At 37.4% G+C, this 19528-nt stretch overlaps 1 protein-coding gene and 1 pseudogene across 2 annotated transcripts; both read left to right on the top strand.

The window, feature by feature from the left end:
- Window positions 1–381: 381 nt before the first annotated feature.
- LOC112616365 (ATP synthase F(0) complex subunit C3, mitochondrial) lies at window positions 382–1072 on the top strand. Its single transcript, XM_025373327.1, has one exon. It carries the CDS (start codon window positions 503–505, stop codon window positions 926–928), a length of 426 nt encoding a protein of 141 aa, XP_025229112.1. The 5' UTR covers window positions 382–502; the 3' UTR covers window positions 929–1072.
- Window positions 1073–11407: 10335 nt separating this feature from the next.
- LOC112615978 lies at window positions 11408–12498 on the top strand (annotated as a pseudogene). Its single transcript, XR_003117524.1, has one exon. The product of XR_003117524.1 is annotated as a non-histone chromosomal protein HMG-14 pseudogene (transcript).
- The last annotated feature ends 7030 nt before the right edge of the window (window positions 12499–19528 follow it).

Here is a 19528-nt window from a genome sequence, read left to right as displayed (position 1 = left end):
TAAAAATCATATATGACAGATCCACAGCTAGTATTATACTGAATGAGAGAAAACTGAAAACATTTTCTCTAACATCTGGAACATGACAAGGATGCCCACTTTCTCCACTGTTATTCTCATAGTACTGAAAATCCTAGCTAGAGCAATCAGATAATATAGGGGAATAAAGGACATCCAAATTAGACTGTAAGAAACCAAATTATCCTTGTTTGCATATGATATGATCTTATATTTTCAGAAACATAAAGACTCACAATAGAACTATTAGAACTGATAAACAAATTCAGTAAAACTGCAGGATACAAAATCAACATACAAAAGTTGGTAGCATTTAAATATGTCAACGGTGAACAACCTGAAAAAGAAATAATAAAAGTAATCCCACTTCGACCTCTGCCGCTGCTGGTGCCGCAGCCACCTCTCGGGAAGAGAGGAAGAGGGAGAGGAGCCCACGTCACCTGTCACCCAGTATCTCCAGCCGCGCGGTCCCGAAGAGTGTAAGATGTTCGCCTGCGCCAAGCTCGCCTGCACGCCCGCTCTGATCCGAGCTGGATCCAGAGTTGCATACAGACCAATTTCTGCATCAGTGTTATCTCGACCAGAGGCTAGGACTGGAGAGGGCTCTACGGTATTTAATGGGGCCCAGAATGGTGTGTCTCAGCTAATCCAAAGGGAGTTTCAGACCAGTGCAATCAGCAGAGACATTGATACTGCTGCCAAATTTATTGGTGCAGGTGCTGCAACAGTAGGAGTGGCTGGTTCTGGTGCTGGTATTGGAACAGTCTTTGGCAGCCTTATCATTGGTTATGCCAGAAACCCTTCGCTGAAGCAGCAGCTGTTCTCATATGCTATCCTGGGATTTGCCTTGTCTGAAGCTATGGGTCTCTTTTGTTTGATGGTTGCTTTCTTGATTTTGTTTGCCATGTAACAAATTACTGCTTGACATGTTGGCATTCTTATTAATTACGGATGTAATTCTGTGTATCTTACTGTGACTCCGAAAACTGTAGTATTGGTGTCATGGAAATGTACGTTATTTCCAAAGTCATTTCATTAAAGATGAAAACTTTAATTTCTTCTGTGATTTGTACTTACACTAAGGTTAGATTATCACAAAGAAGAATGTGCATTCAGACAGATGCTGTCCAATTCAGAGGAAGCTACAGCTGAAAATATCCCAATGTAATTTTTATCGGAATTCTTTTATATAGTGTTCTGCATATTGTAATTCATAGGGCTTTTGTTTATTCATATAAAGGATAAATATTCGGGTGTTTTGAGCTTCTATAAAATATGGTTAATTAAAGATAGTTAATACTCAAAAAAAAAAATAAAAAAAAAAATAAAAGTAATCCCATTTACAATATTCATAAGTAAAATTAAATAATCAGGATTTAACTTAACCAAGGAAGTGAAAGGTCTCCTTAATGAAAACTATAAAACAATTTGAAAAGAATTTAAGAGGACACCAAAAATGGAAAAACATTCCATGTTCACAGATTGGAAGGATCAATGTTTTTATAATGTCTGCACTACACAAAGCAATCTACAGATTCAAAGCAATCTTTATCAAAATACCAATGATGTTCTTCACGGTAATAGAAGAAACAATCCTAAAATGTATGTGGAGCCTCAAAAAATCCAGAGTAGTCAAAACTATTCTAAGCAAAAAGAACAAAACTGGAAGAATTGTTGTGGGAAGTCAGGAACCCCAAATGGAGGGTCCGGCTGAAGCCACGGCAGAAGAACAAAAATTGTGAAGATTTCATGGACATTTATTAGTTCCCCAAATTAACACTTGTATAATTTCTTATGCCTGTCTTTACTGCAATCTCTGAACATAAATTGTGAAGATTTCATGGACACTTATCACTTCCCCAATCAATACCCTTTTGATTTCCTATGCCTGTCTTTACTTTAATCTCTTAATCCCGTCATCTTCGTAAGCTGAGGAGGATGAATGTCTCCTCAGGACCCTGTGATGATTGTGTCAACTGCACAAATTGTTTGTAGAGCATGTGTGTTTGAACAATATGAAATCTGGACATCTTGAAAAAAGAACAGGATAACAGCAATGTTCAGGGAACAAGGGAGGTAACTTTGAACTGGCATCTGGTGAGCCGTATGGAACAGAGCTATATTTCTCCTCTTTCAAAAGCAAATAGGAGAAATATCACTGAATTCTTTTTCTCAGCAAGGAACATCCCTGAGAAAGAGAATGTGCCCTGAGGGTAGGCCTATAAAGGGCCCCCTTAGAAGCATGCTGTCTTTTATGGTCAAAGCCAAAGTGATGAAATAAGAACTATTCTCCTGTAGTGCTCTCAGGCTTATTAGGATGAGGAAAATTCCCACCTAATACATTTTGGTCGGACAGGTTGCCTGCTCTCAAACCCTGTTTCCTGATAAGATGTTATCAGTGACAATGCATGCCCGAAACTTCATTAAAAATTTTAATTTCGCCCCATCCCGTGGTCCTGTGATCTTGCCCTGCCTCCATTTGCTTTGTGATATTTTATTACCTTGTGAAGTATGTGATCTCTGTGACCCACACCCTATTCGTGCACTCCCTCCCCTTTTGAAAATTGCTAATAAAAACTTGATGGTTTTTTGGCTCGGGGAACATCACGGATCCTGCCAACATGTGATGTCTTCCCCGGACACCCAGCTTTAAATTTCTCTCACTTGTGCTCTTTCCCTTTATTTCTTAAACCAGTCAAGACACTTAGGAAATAGAAAGAACCCACGTTAAACATTGGGAGTGGGTTTTCCCGATAAAGAGTCACATTACCTGACTTCAAATTATACTACAGAACTTTAGTAACCAATACTGTATGTTACTGGCATAAAAACAGACATATACACCAATGAAACAGAATAGAGAACCCAGAAAAAAATCCACACACCGACAGTGAACTCATTTCTAACAATGATGCCAAGAACATACACTGGGAAAAGACAATGTCTTAAATAAATGGTGCTGGGAAAAAAATAGGATATTCATATGTACAAGAATGAACTGGAGCCCAATGTCTTGCCATATACAAAAGTCAAATCAATATGGGTTAAAGACGTAAGACCTCAAACTATGAAACTACTAAAAGAAAACTTTGGGAAATCTCTCTAGGATATTGGTCTGGGCAAACCTTTTCTGAGTAATATCCCACAAGCACGGATAACCAAACCAAAAATGGACAGATGGGGTCATATCAAGTTAAAAAGCTTCTGCATAGCAAATGATACAATAAACAAATTGAAGAGATAACTCACAGAATGGGAGAAAATATTTGCAAACTACTCATCTAACAAGAGATGAATAACCAGAATATATAAGGAGCTCAAACAACTCTATAGGAAAAATCTAAGAATCTGATCAAGAGATGAGCAAAATATTTGAAAAGGCATTTTACTCAAAAGAAGACATATACAAATGTCAAGCAGGCACATGAAAAGGTGGGCAACATTATTGATCATCAGAGAAATGGAAATCAAAACTACAATGAGCTATCATCTCACCTCAGTTAAAATGGCTTATATCCAAAAGACAGGCAATAACAAATGCTGGTGAGAATGCAGAGATAAGGGAACCCTTGTATGCTGTTTATGGAGAACAGTTCAGAGGTTCTTCAAAAAAACTAAAAGTAGAACTACCATGTGATCTAGCAATCCTACTACTGATTATATACCTAAAAGAAAAGAAATCAGTGTAATGAAGACATATCGTTATTCCCATGTTTGTTAAAGCCAAAATTCACAATAGCCAAAATTTGGTAGTAACTTAAGTGTCTATCAATAGATGAATGGATAAAGAAAATGTACTTATTCACAAAGGAGTACTAGTCAGCTACAAGAAAGAATGGGACCCTGTCATTTGCAACAACATGGATGGAACTGGAGATCATTATGTTAAGTGAAATAAGCCAGGAAGAGTAAGACAAACTTCACATATTCTCATTTATTTGTGGGGCCTAAAAATCAAAACAATTGAACTTATAGACATAAAGAGTAGAAGGCTGGCTATCAGAGGATGGTATGGGGAGTGGGAGGACATAGGGGAAGTAGGGATGATTAATGGGTTAAAAAAATTAGAAAGAAAAAATAAGACTTACTATTTGACAGCACAACAGGATGACTATAATCAATACTAATTTAATTGTATATTTTTAAATAACTAAATATAATTTGATTATTTATATCACAAAAGAGAAATGCTTGAGGGGATGGATACACCATTCTTTATGATGGGATTATTACACATTGCATGCCTGTATGAAGATATCTCATGTATACCATGAATGTATACACCTATTTACCCACAAAAGTCAAGAATTTAAAAAAATTTTTAAGGAAGAATCAGGGAAACATGACATCAGCAATATTACACTGCCAAAAGAATAAAATAAAGCACCAGAAACCATCCCCAAGAAGTAGAGATTTATGAACTCCTTGGTAAAATATTCAAAGTAATTGTTTTATGGAAGCACAGTGAACTTCAATAAAAGGCAGATAAACAACTTAATGAAATCAGTAAAATAATAAATTACCACAATGAGAGATTAACAGAGATTTTTTTTTTTTTTTTTTTGTAATGGACTACAAGTGTTGACAGGAGTGTGGAGGAACTGGAATTCATATATTCCTGGTGGGAATATAAAATACTCCATCCACTTTGGAAAACAATGTGGCAATTTCTTAAAAAAGTTAAGTCTACACATACCTTATGATGCAGTCATTCTCTTCCTTAGCATTTACCCATAAGAAATGAAAGCCTATGTCCATGCAAAGACTTATATATGAATATGTTTACAGCAGCATCATTGGTAATAGCCAAAAACCCAGAAATATTTCAAGTGTTATGAGCAGGTGAATGAAAAAAGAAAATCTGGTATATCTATACAATGGAATACCACATAACAATAAAAATGAATAAATGATTGACACCTGATACAACATGTTTATTTGTTTTAGCCTCAAAATAATTATAGTGCATTAAAGAAGCCAGACCCAAAAGCATGCATACTATATGTACAAATCCATTTTATGTTGCTATAAAAGAATATGCTCTGTGTAAATTGTAAGGAAAAATTTTATTTCTTACAGTTCTGGAGGTTAGGAAGTTCAAGGTCAAGGGGCACTCATCTGGTGATGGCCTTATTGCTATGTCATCTCATGGCAGAATGTGGAAGGGTAAGAGGGTGAGAATGAGCCAGATAAGGAAAGAGAGAAGGGGGTAAGCTCATACTTTAATCATGAATCTTCTTCTGAGATAACAAACCTACTCCTAAGATAACAATATTAATACATTCATGAGAGCAGAGCCCTCATGGTCTAATCATCTTTTAACAGTCCCACTTCTTAATGCTGTCACAATGGCAATTAAATTTTCAACATGGGTTTTTGAAAAGGCATTCAAACCATAGCAGTGTGTGATTCAATTTATATAAAACTCTAGAAAATTACAACTAATATGTTGTGAGTGAAAGAAGATAAATGGCTGTCTGTGGGGGAGGAGCAAGAATGAGTAATTACAAAGGGGCAAGAAGAACATCTGGGGATGAATGAGAGATATGTTTACTATCCTCACTGTTGTAATGCTTTTATGAATATTATACATATTTATGTTTATATATTTAAATATGTGTACTTTATTTTATATCAGTTATATATGAAAAAATTATTGAAAAGATAAAACAGAAATTTAAAGTAACATCAAAAGAAAGTAGTTAAATTGTTGATATATAGTTGGAATCTGTACAAAGTCCATAGTCTGATTGAAGCACTTACCCATACAGTTTAAGCATTAGTTAGCAAGCAATCTTTTAAAAGTCTTAAACCACTGCTGCTCTTTCCCTCTGGGAACACATAACAAGTAAAGGTTATGACTCAGTCATGTTTTCCATGGCTGGACACAACCACAAACACTTTCCCCATCACTACACCCCTGCCCAGTTTTATACAACCTTAGCTTTTGTTGGTATGGAAATATTTACTAAGCATCTACAATATATCAGGCACCGTATTAGGGAGGGGTGAAGGCCAAGGTGTCAGATGCGAAAGTGAATAAGACATGGTCCCAGCCCTTAAAACACTACAGTGGTAAATAGGACAAAACACCACCCAAGTGTAAAGAGCAGGTTGTTTTCCATGCTCCAGTGTCTTTCTGCTCTCTACCTTATTCTTCCTCTTAGAAAAAAGGTTGATCAGATTCAGGTTTGCAATCCATTGGTGTCAATAAATCTCTGGAAGGACTATAACAGTGCCTGCCTACATGATCCCTGGAGTTGCTGGGAGCCAAAATGTCTGGGAAACTGGAGCCTTTCCTGTCTCTCTGGCTGTTGCCTGAATTCACAAGCTTTATCAGAGCTCTGGCTCTCAATCTGCCTGAAAACATGAATGAAGTCCCTGAGAATCCAGAGTCTATTAAAAACTCCATCTGGGTTTTTACCTCCACAGCTATCCAGCTCCTCTTATCTCCATTTATGAACCACACATCCCCGCCCCTCAACAAATCCAACTGAACAATTTGGCCTACAATTTGTGCCTCTAGGGGTCCTTTGGATGCCCAGGGCTGGTCTGTGAGAAGAAATGAACTCCAGAGTGTCATTGGATTGGGAAGCCCAGGGTTATGTGATAACATGAAAAATAGGTTTGAAGTTGTTGGGAACAAGCCCCCCAAAATCTGGCCATAAACTGGCCCCAAAACTGGCCATAAACAAAATCTCTGCAGCACTGTGACATGTTCATGATGGCCATAACGCCCACGCTGGAAAGTTGTGGGTTTACAGGAATGAAGGCAACGAACACCTGGCCCACCCAGAGCGGAAAACGCTTAAAGGCATTCTTAAGCCACAAATAACAGCATGAGCGATCTGTGCCTTAAGGACATGCTACTGCTGCAGTTAACTAGCCCAACCTATTCCTTTAATTTGGCCCATCCCTTTGTTTCCCATAAGGGATACTTTTAGTTAATTTAATATCTATAGAAACAATGCTAATGACTGGCTTGCTGTTAAAAAATACGTGGGTAAATCTCTGTTTGGGGCTATCAGCTCTGAAGGCTGTGAGACCCCTGATTTCCCATTTCACACCTCTATATTTCTGTGTGTATGTCTTTAATTCCTCTAGTGCTGCTGGGTTAGGGTCTCTCCGACCTAGCTGGTCTCAGCAGGAAGTGCCAGGTGCTTCAACCTAGAGTCTTTGGACAAAAATTAAAAATAAGCATTTCATCTAGCTATGTGTCAAAGATTGAGGAATTAGTCATTTACATTGACTTCCCAATGTAGCCAACCATTAACCGAAAAGCACAGTTATTTCTATGCAAATTATCCAATGTGCATCAGAAAAATTTAGTTATAAGCTGCATTTGATCACAACGTCAAATTCTGTTCATAAATACTCAAGCTCCAAAGTGGTTTCTTCTCTGCAACCACTTTAGAACATGTTTCTTCATGACTCAGGGATGTGATGTCACACCCTGTTGATGCTGAAGCAAGAAACTCCTGTCAGTTTCCCATACTGTGATGTGCCAAGTTGTAACATTTTCTAGAATTATCCAAGACCAATGAATTCCATACCTGGTTAATTCATGCCTCGTATATTTAAAGTTGTCCAGAGAATGAGCATCACATTCTACTTTAGAAGACTGATTCTTTACTGTATCTAACTTCACTGCAATATAGTGTTAAGATGAACATTGACTTAGAGTTAAACTCCCCAAACCTCATTTTCCTAATCTGTAAATCAATAAGGCAGAACTACATCTCTAAAACCACAATCTCTAAAGTTCCTTTTACTTCTGGCATTCAGTGATTTTTTTCAATTCATTTTCATATTCAATCAGTAGTCAAATATTTCGTGAGCATGTGCTATGTGCCAGAAACTACATTAAGTAGGGAAGTGGTGGGGGCATCAGATGCAGGAATGAGTAAGACATGGTCCCAGCACTTAAAAGTCTCTAGTGGGCTTTATTTCCATGGTATCTTAAAGTCCTTAAACCTTTTCTTCAGGGGATGAGAGTCGTTGTTGTGTGTATTTGTATTTTGAAGGAGGAGTAAAATCTTACCTACATTTAGAAAGCCAGATCAATTCAGTGGAAATGACTGAAGAGGCTGCTGCAGTGGTGCCTGGCAGAAGTGAGGAGGGCTTGAGCTAAAGAGACTGGAGATGAAGGGGCCCATGAACAGTTATTCAACAATGTTAAATCAGTAAAATGTCTGGGCCTCTTAAATGCTTTGCATTGTTACCACTGTGGGGCATGTAAAATAGTATGAGGGCCTGCCTATGTCTTCACAGTTACAGAAGACAGTACATCCTCTCTTGGAAAAAGTCATGAGAAACAAACATTTTGCTGTGGAACAATGAGTCTGGAAAAACTAATTTGTAATATGGAAAGTTGTTTCAAGCTAGTTGTGATAATTAATTCTCCTTCCATAGTAGATGCTAAATACCATGGGGGATAAAAGAGGAAAGAAATACGCACCAACTGGAGCACTAAAGTCAAACTTCATAGAGAAAGGAGTTGGGATATCTCTGGTAAAAGGAGAAATATGCAAAGACAGCAAGGCATAGGTTGGGAGTGCCATGTGGTTTGTTGGTGGAATAGAATGTGGTGGGTGAGAGTAGTGTGGGATAGACAATTAAGCTATATTGAAGATAAAGTTGAATTAGACAGGTTGAAGTCAAATCTAAGAATGAGCCTAAAGCTGTGCTAGATAGTTGTGACTCCCAGTAAGATGGCAGAATAGGAGTTTTCTACCTTCGTCCCCTAATTGTGCACCAAATTTGATAACCAGCCATGGACTGGAGTACCTTTGTGTAAGTCCAGAGTTCCAGTGGAGAAGTTCCAGCATACCACTGGAACAAAAAAATTAGAGGATAGACAGATTAAAAAGGTAAAAAGAACATTTTCACTTTATCCATGTAACACCGCCTCCAACGCACTATAACTCAGTGCTAAGAGAAACCCCCATCAACCCATGATTCATACAGTGGGGAAAAGTGAGTGTATTTTAAGTGAGTATCCAGAACTTCCAGTTGTGTAGAATACTGCCTATGAGTCACATTTTTTCTTGCCCTACACAGAATACTAAGGGGATCAGCACAGTTGAGTGACTGGGAGATGCCTAAAAGTAGGGGAGAGGGGAAAGGTGTAGTGTTTTCTAATGTGATTAAAATTAAATTGCTTTCAGTTTAAAATAGGCTGTTAAAACTATAAAATGTTTTGTTTAAGGATCATAGCAACTACAAAGCAAAATCTATAGACGATACACAAAAGAGAAAGAGAAAGGAATCAAATCATACCACTACAGAAAACTATCAAATCACATAGGGAGACAGGATGAGATGAATAAATGAACTAATGAACTATAAAACAGACAGAAAATAATAAACAAAATAACAACCATAAATCTTTATCTATCAATAATTACTTCAAATGGAAGTGAACTAAACTTTTTAATCAAGAATGGCTAAATGCTTTTTTTAAAGACCCAACTGTATGCTGCTTACAAGAGACTCACTTTACCATTAAGGACATATAGAATGAAAGTGAGAGGATGCAGAAGCATGTTACACAAATGAAAATCAAAAGAGAGCTTGGGAGCTATATTTATATCAGACAAAATAGACTGAACATCAAAAACTGTGGCAAGAGACCAAGAAGTTGACTGATTAAAAGAATATAACAATTGTAAATATACATGCACCTGACATTGGAGCACTGAAATACATAAAACAAATATTAACAGATCTAAAGGCAGAAATTGACAGCAATACAATAATATTACAGTACTTCAATACTCCACTTTCAACAATGGCTACATCATTCAGATATTAAATTATCAAGGAAACAGCACATTTCAACTATATCTTAGACAAAATGGATCTAGCAGACATAGACAACATTCCATTCAACAGCAGGATAAATACACATTCCATTCAAGTATACATCGGATAGTCTTGAGTATAAATCATGTATTATGTCAGAATCATCTTAACAAATTTAACAATATTGAAATCATATTAAATATCTCTGCCATTGACAACAGTATAAAACTAGAAATCAACAACAGAAGAAAAACTAGAAATTTACAAATATGTGGAAATTTACAAATTAAATAGCATACAACTGAGCAGACAATGGGTCAAAGAAGAAATCAAAGAGAAAATTTTAAAAATACCACGAGACAGGTGAAAATGAAAACAATACATACCAAAACTTATACAGCAAAAGCAGTTTAAAATAAAAACTATTACAGCAATAAAATACCCACATAAAGAAAAAAGAAGGGTGTCAAATAAACAATTTAAGTTTACACTTAAGGAACTAGGAAAAGAAAAACAAACTAAGGACAAACAGCATAAATGAATAAAATATTAATGAAAAATAGAAAAGATGAATGAAACTAAGAGTTGGATGTCTAAAAAGATGAATAAAATTGCCAAGACTTTAGCTAGACTAAAATGAAAAAGACTCAAATACATTAAATCAAAAATGAAAGAAGAGACATTATAAATAATACCACATAAATAATAAGGGTCAGAAAAAACACTATGAACAATTATATGCCAACAAATTAGGTAACCTAAAGGAAATCAATAGACTTCTAGAAACTTAGAACCTATCAAGACTGAATCATGAAAATGGAAAATTCGAACTGTTGGATAAAATGTAAGGATACTGACTCAGTAATCAAAAATATTTCAACACGGAAAAGCCCAGGGCCTGATGGTTTCACTGTTAATTCTACCAAATACTTAATGAATGATTAATGCAATCCTTCTCAAACTCTTCCAAAAAAATTGAAGGGGAAGGAGCATGTCTTATATTCATCTTATGAGGCTAGCATTACCCTCACCCCAAAGCCAAATAGGGATACTACAAGGAATAAAAAATACAGGGAAATATCCTTGACAACCATAGATACAAAAGTCCTCAACAAAACACTTTCAAACCAAGTTCAACAGCACATTAAAAGTATATTTCATCACAATCAAGTGGGATTTGTCCTGGGGATGCCAAGATGGTCCAACATATGCAAATCAATAAATGCAATACATCATATTAACAGAACAAAAACCAATAACCATATGATCATCTCATTAGATGCAGAAAATGTATTTCACAAAGTTTAATATCCTTTCACGATAAAAACTCTCAAGAAGTTAGGTATAAAAGAAATGTACCTCAATGCAACAAAGGTCATAAACTAGTCCGCATCAAACATTATACTCAAAGATGAAATATTAAAAGCTTTTCCTTTAAGATCAGGAATAAGAAAAGAATGCCCGGTGGGTCTCAGCAGCTTGGGCGGCAGAAGGAGTGGCAGTGGCCAGTCAGCCCATTTTTGCGAAGGCTCTTGGTGCACCACGGCCCACAGGCACCTGGGCACGCTCCTTCCCCACCACCAGGATGCCCAAGAGGAAGGTCAGCTCTGTGGAAGGGGCTGCCAAGGAAGAGCCCAAGAGGAGATCAGCGCGGTTGTCAGCTAAACCTCCTGCAAAAGTGGAAGTGAAGCTGAAAAAGGCAGCAGCGAAGGATAAATCTTCAGACAAAAAAGTGCAAACAAAAGGGAAAAGGGGAGCAAGGGAAAACAGGTCGAAGTGGCTAACCAAGAAACTAAAGATTTACCTGCAGAAAACGGGGAAACAAAAACTGAGGAGAGTCCAGTCTCTGATGAAGCAGGAGAGAAAGAAGCCAAGTCTGATTAATACCATATACCATGTCTTACCAGTGGTCCCTGTCTCCCTTCTTGTACAATCCAGAGGAATATTTTTATCAACTATTTTGTAAATGCAAGTTTTTTACTAGCTCTAGAAACATTTTTAAGAAGGAGGGAATCCCACCTCATCCCATTTTTTTAAGTGTAAATGCTTTTTTTTAAGAGGTGAAATCATTTGCTGCTTGTTTATTTTTTGGTACAACCAGAAAAGTGGGATACTGAATTATAGGAGGCTTTGACTGTCTCGGGTGTGAGCTTAACATTCTATAGATGCGGGGTTAGTTTTTATATCCTATAATACAAAGCATATTAAATGGCAATATGGAGTCAGTCCTGCATTTAATGTCTTGAACATTTTAAATTCTATTCTTATGTTGTTTTTTAGTAGAATTGTTTCCTAAAGAAAACCACTCCTTGATCATGGCACTCCCTGTCAGAATTGTGTGCACTCTGTAACATCTTTGGTTGTGGTAGTCCTGTTTTCCTAATAACTTTGTTACTGTGCTGTGAAAGATTACAAATTTGAATATGTAGTGTACATGCTAATTCAGTTGTGAACTGGTGGGCCATATGTAACAGCTGACCAACATGTGAATACTGGTACTTGATAGCCTCTTAAGGAAAATTTGCTTCCAAATTTTAAGCTGGAAAGTCACTGGAATAACTTTATAAAAGAATTACAATACATGGCTTTTTAGAATTTTGTTACATATGTTAAGAATTGTGTACAAATTGAAATGTCTGTACTGATCCTCAACCAATAAAATCTCAATTATGAAAATAAAAAAAAAAGAAAAGAATGCCTATTTTTCCGCCTCTATTCAACATAGTACTAGAAGTCCTAGCTAGAGCAATTAGACAAGAAAAAGAGATAAAAGACATCTAAAGTAGAAAAGAAGCAAACATGTCTCTGTTTGCAGATACATGATCATATATATGCATAACTCCACATACGCCAATAAAAATTGTTAGAATTAATAAACAAATATAATGAAGTTTTGGGATACAAAATCAACACATAAATATTAGTAACCTTTCTATTTACTAATAATTAACTGCCCATAAAAGCAATTAAGAACAGAAATCCCATTTATAATACATCAAAAAGAATAAAATACTTAGTAAGAAATTTATACCAGGAGGTAAAAAATCTGTAAATTGAAAGCTACAAAATATTAATGTGAGAAATTTATGAACACACAAATCAGTGAAAAGATATTCCATGATTGCTGATCAGAACAATCAACATTATCAAAATGTCCATGCCACCCAAAACAATCTATAGATTTAATACAATCTGTATAAAAATTCCATGGCATCTTTCACAGAAATTTCTGAAAATCCTAAAATTTGCATAGAACCATAAAAGATCCGAATAGCTAAAGCAATATTGAGCAAGAAGAAAGCTGGAGACATCATATTTCTTCATTTCAAATTTTATTACAAAGGTATAATATTTAAAACAATATGGTACTGGCATAAAAATAGACACACTGACCAATAGAACAGAATAGAGAGACCAGGAATAAATCCATGCATCTATGGTCAATTGATTTCAAACAAATGTGCCAAGAACACATAATGGGAAAAGAGGAGTTTGTTCAATAATTACTATTGGAACAACTGGATATCTACATGCAGAAGAATGAAAATGGACACTCATATCACACGATATACAAGAATCAACTCAAAATGGATTAAAGGCTTAAACATAAGACCTGAAGCCCATAAAACTGCAGAAGAAAACATAGAGGGAAAACTACATAACATTGGTCTGGGCAATGATTCTTCGGATTTGGCTCCAAATGTCCAGGCATCAAAAGTAAAAACAGGCAAATGGAAACACATCAAACTAAAAAGCTTCTGCACAGCAAAGAAAACAATTAAGAGTGAAGAGACAATCTATGAATCAGGAGAAAACATCTGCAAATCATAGATCTGGTATCCAGAATTATCAGGAACTCATACAACTCAATACCAAGAAAACAAATAACCCGATTAAAAAATGGGCAAAGGACTTCAATAGACATTTATCAAAAGAAGACATATAAATAGCCAATAGATATATGAAAAAAATGCTGAACATCATTAAATACTTGGAAAATGCAGATTAAAATCATAATATCACCTCACACCTCTCAGAATGGTTACTATCAAAAGAAGGATGACAGATATTGGCAAAGCTATGGGCACACTTGCACACTGTTGGTAGAAATGTAAGTACAGCCATTATCAAAAACAGTACAGAGATTCTTCAAAAAACTAAGAATAAAACTACTATATGGTTTAGCAATCTCACTTCTAGGTATGCATCTGAAGAGAATAATATCACTATTTTGGAGATATAGCAATGCTCCCATGTTCACTGCAGCATTATTCAAAATAGCCAAGATTTGGAATCAACTTGTGTCTGTTGAGCGATGAATGAAAATGAATTTAACAGTAGTGTGGAAGCTGGATTGAAGTAAGGAGGAATTGGGGAGGCCAATTAGAAGGCTATTGGAGTATATTATATATACATTCTGCCCTGTTGATTTCTCTTTCTACACACACACACACATACACACACAAACACACACACGGACACACACCACTTATTTCTCTATTTCCTGGGTAACTGGTGAAGAAATGTCCTTATCCATCTGGGTACTAGGTCCTATTTCAACAGCCTAAGGTTTATATCACCACTGAATAGAAATTTCAGGTAACTTTTCCCTTGGTGCTAGTTCTAGGCACCCAGACTTTCCCCAAGTTTCATTGAGTTGGGCTTCCCACTGTGATTGGCACAGAGCTCTGAGTCAATCACACATTTGCCTGGCATGAAATTCTTAACTACAAGAGGGGCTTTCCAAGGTGATTGAATAGGAACAGCTCCAGTGTGCAGCTCCCAGCGTGATCAATGCAGAAGATGGGTGATTTCTGCCTTTCCAACTGAGGTACCTGGTTCATGTTACTGGGACTCATTGGACAGTGGGTGCAGCCCACAGAGTGGGAGCTGAAGCAGGGCAGGGCATCACCTCACCCGGGAAGTGCAAGGGGTTGGATTTCCCTTTCCTAGCCAAGGGAAGCCTGAACAGACTACCTGGAAAAACAGGACACTCCTGCCCAAATACTGTGCTTTTCCAAAGGTCTTAGCAACTGGCAGACAAGGTGATTTTTCTCCCATGCCTGGTTCAGTGTGTCCCACACCCACAGAGACTAGCACACTGTGAGTGCCGCGGTCTGAGATCAATCTGTGAGGCAGTAGCCTGGCTGGTGGAGGGGAGTCTGCCATTGCTGAGGCTTGAGTAGGTAAAGAAAGCAGCCTGGAAACTTGAACTGGGCAGAGCTCATCACAGCTCAACAAGGCCTACTGCCTCTAGACTCCACCTCTGTGGGCAGGGCATAGCTGAACAAAAGGTGCTGCCTTGTTCTGACAACTTCTGCAGACTTAAACATCCCTGTCTGACAGCTCTGAAGAGAGCAGTGGTTCTCCCAGCATGGCATTTGAGCACTGAGAATGGAGAGACTGCCTCCTCAAGTGGGTCCCTGACACCTATGTAGCCTAACTGGGAGACATCTCCCAGTAGGGGCCCACAGACACCTCATATAGTTGGCTGCCTCTCTGGGAAGAAGTTTCCAGAAGAAGGATCAGGCAGCAATATTTGCTGTTCTGCAGCCTCTGCTGGTGATACCAAGGCAAACAGGGTCTGGAATGGAACTCCAGCAAACTCCAACAGACCTGCAGCTGAGGGACCTGACTGTTAGAAGGAAAACTAACAAACACAAAGGAACACCATCAACATCAACAAAAAGTTCATCTACACCAAAACTCCATCTGTAAGTCACCAACATCAAAGACCAAAGGTAGATAAAACCACAAAGATGGGGAGAAACCAGAGCAGAAAAAGCTGAAAATTCTAAAAAAACAAGTACCTCTTCTCTTCCACAGGATTGCAGCTCCTCACCAGCAACAGAACAAAGAAGGATGGAGAATGACTTTGACGAGGTGACAGAAGTAGGATTCAGAAGGTGGGTAATAACAAACTTCTCTGAGTTAAAGGAAGATGTTTGAACCCATCACAAGGAAGCTAAAAACCTTAAAAAAAGATTAGGTGAATGGTTAACTAGAATAAACAGTGTACAGAAGACTTTAAATGACCTGATGGAGCTGAAAACCATGATACGAGAACTTTGTGACACATGCACAAGCTTCAATAGCCAATTTGATCAACTGGAAGAAAGGGTACTAGTGATTGAAGGCCAAATTAATAAAATAAAGCAAGAAGACAGTGCTAGAGAAAAAAGAGTAAAAAGAAATGAACAAAGCCTCCAAGAAATATGGGACTATGTGAAAAGACCAAATCTACATTTAATTGATGTACCTGAAAGTGATGGGGAGGATAGAACCAAGTTGGAAAACACTCTGCAGGATATTATTCAGGAGAACTCGCCAAAATAGCAATGCAGGCCAACATTTAAATTCAGGAAATGTGGAGAATACCACAGAGATACTCCTTGAGAAGAGCAACCCCAAGACACAAAATTGTCAGATTCACCAAGGTTGAAATGAAGGAAGAAGTGTTAAGGGCAACCAGAGAGAAAGGTCGGGTTACCCACAAAGGGAAGCCCATCAGACTAACAGCAAATCTCTCAGCAGAAGCCCTACAAGCCAGAAGAGAGTGGGAGCCAATATTCAACATTCTAAAGAAAAGAATTTTCAACCCAGAGTTTCATATCCAGCCAAACTAAGCTTCATAAGTGAAGGAGAAATAAAATCCTTTATAGACAAGCAAATGGTGAGAGATTTTGTCACCACCAGGCCTGCCTTACAAGAGCACCTGAAGGAAGCACCAAACAAGGAAAGAAACAATGGGTACCAGTCACTGCAAAAACAGGCCAAATTGTAAAGATCATTGATGCTATGAAGAAACTACATCGATTAACAGGCAAAATAGCCAGCTAACATCATAATGACTGGATAAAATTCAAACATAACAATATTAACCTTAAATGTAAATGGGTTAGATGCCCCAATTAAAAGACACAGACTGGCAAATTCAATAAAAAGCCAAGATCCATTAGTGTGCTGTATTCAGGAGACACATCTCATGTGCAAAGACGCACAAGAACTCAAAATAAAGGAATGGAGGAAGATCTACCAAGCAACTGGAAAGCAAAACAAGCAGGGGTTGCAATCCTAATCTCTGATAAAACAGACCTTAAACCAACAAAGATCAAAAGAGACAAAGAAGGCCATTACATAATGGTAAAGGGATCAATTCAACAAGGAGAGCTAAATATCCTAAATATATATGCACCCAATACAGGAGCACCCAGATTCATAAGGCAAGTCCTTAGAGATCTACAAAGAGACTTAGACTCCCACACATTAATAATGGGAGACTTTAACACTCCACTGTCAATTTTAGACAGATCAACGAGACAGAAGGTTAACAAGGATATCCAGGACCTGAACTCAGCTCTGCACCAAGCAGACCTGATAGACATCTACAGAACTCTCCACCTAAATCAACAGAATAAATATTCTTCTCAGCACCACATTGCACTTATTCTAAAATTGACCACATAATAATAAAGCATTCCTCAGCAAATGAAAAGAACAGAAATGACAACAAGCTATCTCTCGACAACAAACTGTCTCTCAGACCACAGTGCAATCAAATTAGAACTCAGGATTAAGAAATTCACTCAAAACCACACAACTACCTGGAAACTGAACAACTTGCTCCTGAATGACTACTGGGTAAATAACGAAATGAAGGCAGAAGAAAGATATTCTTTGAAATCAATGAGAATAAAGACACAATGTACCAGAATCTCTCGGACACATTTAAAGCAGTGTGTAGAGGGAAATTTATAGCACCAAATGTCCACAAGAGAAAGCAGGAAAGATAAAAAATCGACACCCTAACATCACAATTAAAAGCACTAGAGAAGCAAGAGCAAACACATTCAAAAGCTAGCAGAAGGCAAGAAATAACTAAGATCAGAGCAAAACTGAAAGAGATGGAGACACAATAAAACCCATCAGAAAATCAATGAATCCGGGAGCTGGTTTTTTGAAAAGATCAACATATTGATAAACTGCTAGCAAGACTAATAAAAAAGAAAATAGAGAAGAATCAAATAGATGCAATAAAGAATGATAAAGGGGACATCACCACCAATCCCATAGAAATGCAAACTACCATCAGAGAATACTATAAACACCTCTATGCAATTAAACTAGAAAATCTAGAAGAAATGGATAAATTCCTGAACACATATACCCTCCCAAGACTAAACCAGGAAGAAGTTGAATCTCTGAATAACCAATAACAGGCTCTGAAATTGAGGTAATAATTAGTAGCCTACCAACTAAAAAAAGTCCAGGACCAGACGGATTCACAGATGAATTCTACTAGAGGCACAAAGAGGAGCTGGTACCATTCCTTCTGAAACTATTCCAATCAACAGAAAATGAGGGAATCCTCCCTTACTCATTTTATGAGGCCAGCGTCATCCTGATAACAAAGCCTGGTGGAGACACAACAAAAAAGAGAATTTCAGACAAATATCCCTGATGAACATTGATGTGAAAATCCTCAATAAAATACTGGCAAGCCAAATCCAGCAGCACATCAAAAAGCTTACCCAACATGATCAAGTCAGCTTCATCCCTGGGATGCAAGGCTGATTCAACGTACATAAATCAATAAATGTAACCCATCACATTAACAGAACCAAAGACAAAAAGCACATGATTATCTCAGTAGATGCAGAAAAGGCCTTTGACAAAATTCAACAGGTCTTCATGCTAAAAACTCTCAATAAACTAGGTATTGATGGAACATATCTCAAAATAATAAGAGCTATTTATGACAAACCCAGAGCCAATATCGTACTGAATGGGCAAAACCTGGAAGCATTCCCTGTGAAAACTGGCACAAGACAGGGATGCCGTTTCTCACCATTCCTATTCAACATAGTGTTGGAAGTTTGGCTAGGGCAATCAGGCAATAGAAAGAAATAAAGGGTATTCAATTAGGAAATCAGGAAGTCAAATTGTCCCTATTTGCAGATGACATGATTGTATATTTAGAAAACCCCATTGTCTCAGCCCAAAATCTCAAGCTGATTAACAACTTCAGCAAAGTCTCAGGATACAAAATCAATGTGCGAAAATCACAAGCATTCCTACACACCATTAACAGACAGAGAGCAAATCATGAGTGAACTCCCATTCACAATTGCTACAAAGAGAATAAAATAACTAGGAATACAACTTACAATGGATGTGAAGGACCTCTTCAAGGAGAACTATAAATCACTGCTCAAGGAAATAAAAGAGGGTGGAAATAAAAGAGGGCAGAAACAAATGGAAGAATATTCCATGCTCATGGATAAGAAGAATGAATATCAGGATAATGGCCATACTGCCCAAAGTAATTTATAGATGCAATGCTATCCCCATCAAGCTACCAATGACTTTCTTCACAGAATTGGAAAAAAACTACTTTAAAGTTCATATGGAATCAAAAAAAGGCCTGCATTGCCAAGACAATCCTAAGCCAAAAGAGCAAAGCTGGAGGCATCATGCTACCTGACTTCAAACTATACTTCAAAGCTACAGTAATCAAAACAGCATGGTATTGGTACCAAAACAGAGATATAGACCAATGGAACAGAATAGAGCCCTCAGAAATAACACCACACGTCTACAACCATCTGATCTTTGACAAACCTGACAAAAACCAGAAATGGGGAAAGCATTCCCTACTTAATAAATGGTGCTTGGAAAACTGGCTAGCCATATGTGGAAAGCTGAA

Source organism: Theropithecus gelada, chromosome X (assembly GCF_003255815.1).
Source record: "Theropithecus gelada isolate Dixy chromosome X, Tgel_1.0, whole genome shotgun sequence".
NCBI classification, from domain to species: domain Eukaryota; kingdom Metazoa; phylum Chordata; class Mammalia; order Primates; family Cercopithecidae; genus Theropithecus; species Theropithecus gelada.
Note: the sequence above shows the minus strand (reverse complement) of the source record. Positions and strands in the feature narration are given on the sequence as shown.

Excerpts from the sequence above, each read along its gene's own strand:
- LOC112616365 (XM_025373327.1), top strand. The coding sequence starts at position 503 with ATGTTCGCCTGCGCCAAGCTCGCCTGCACGCCCGCTCTGATCCGAGCT.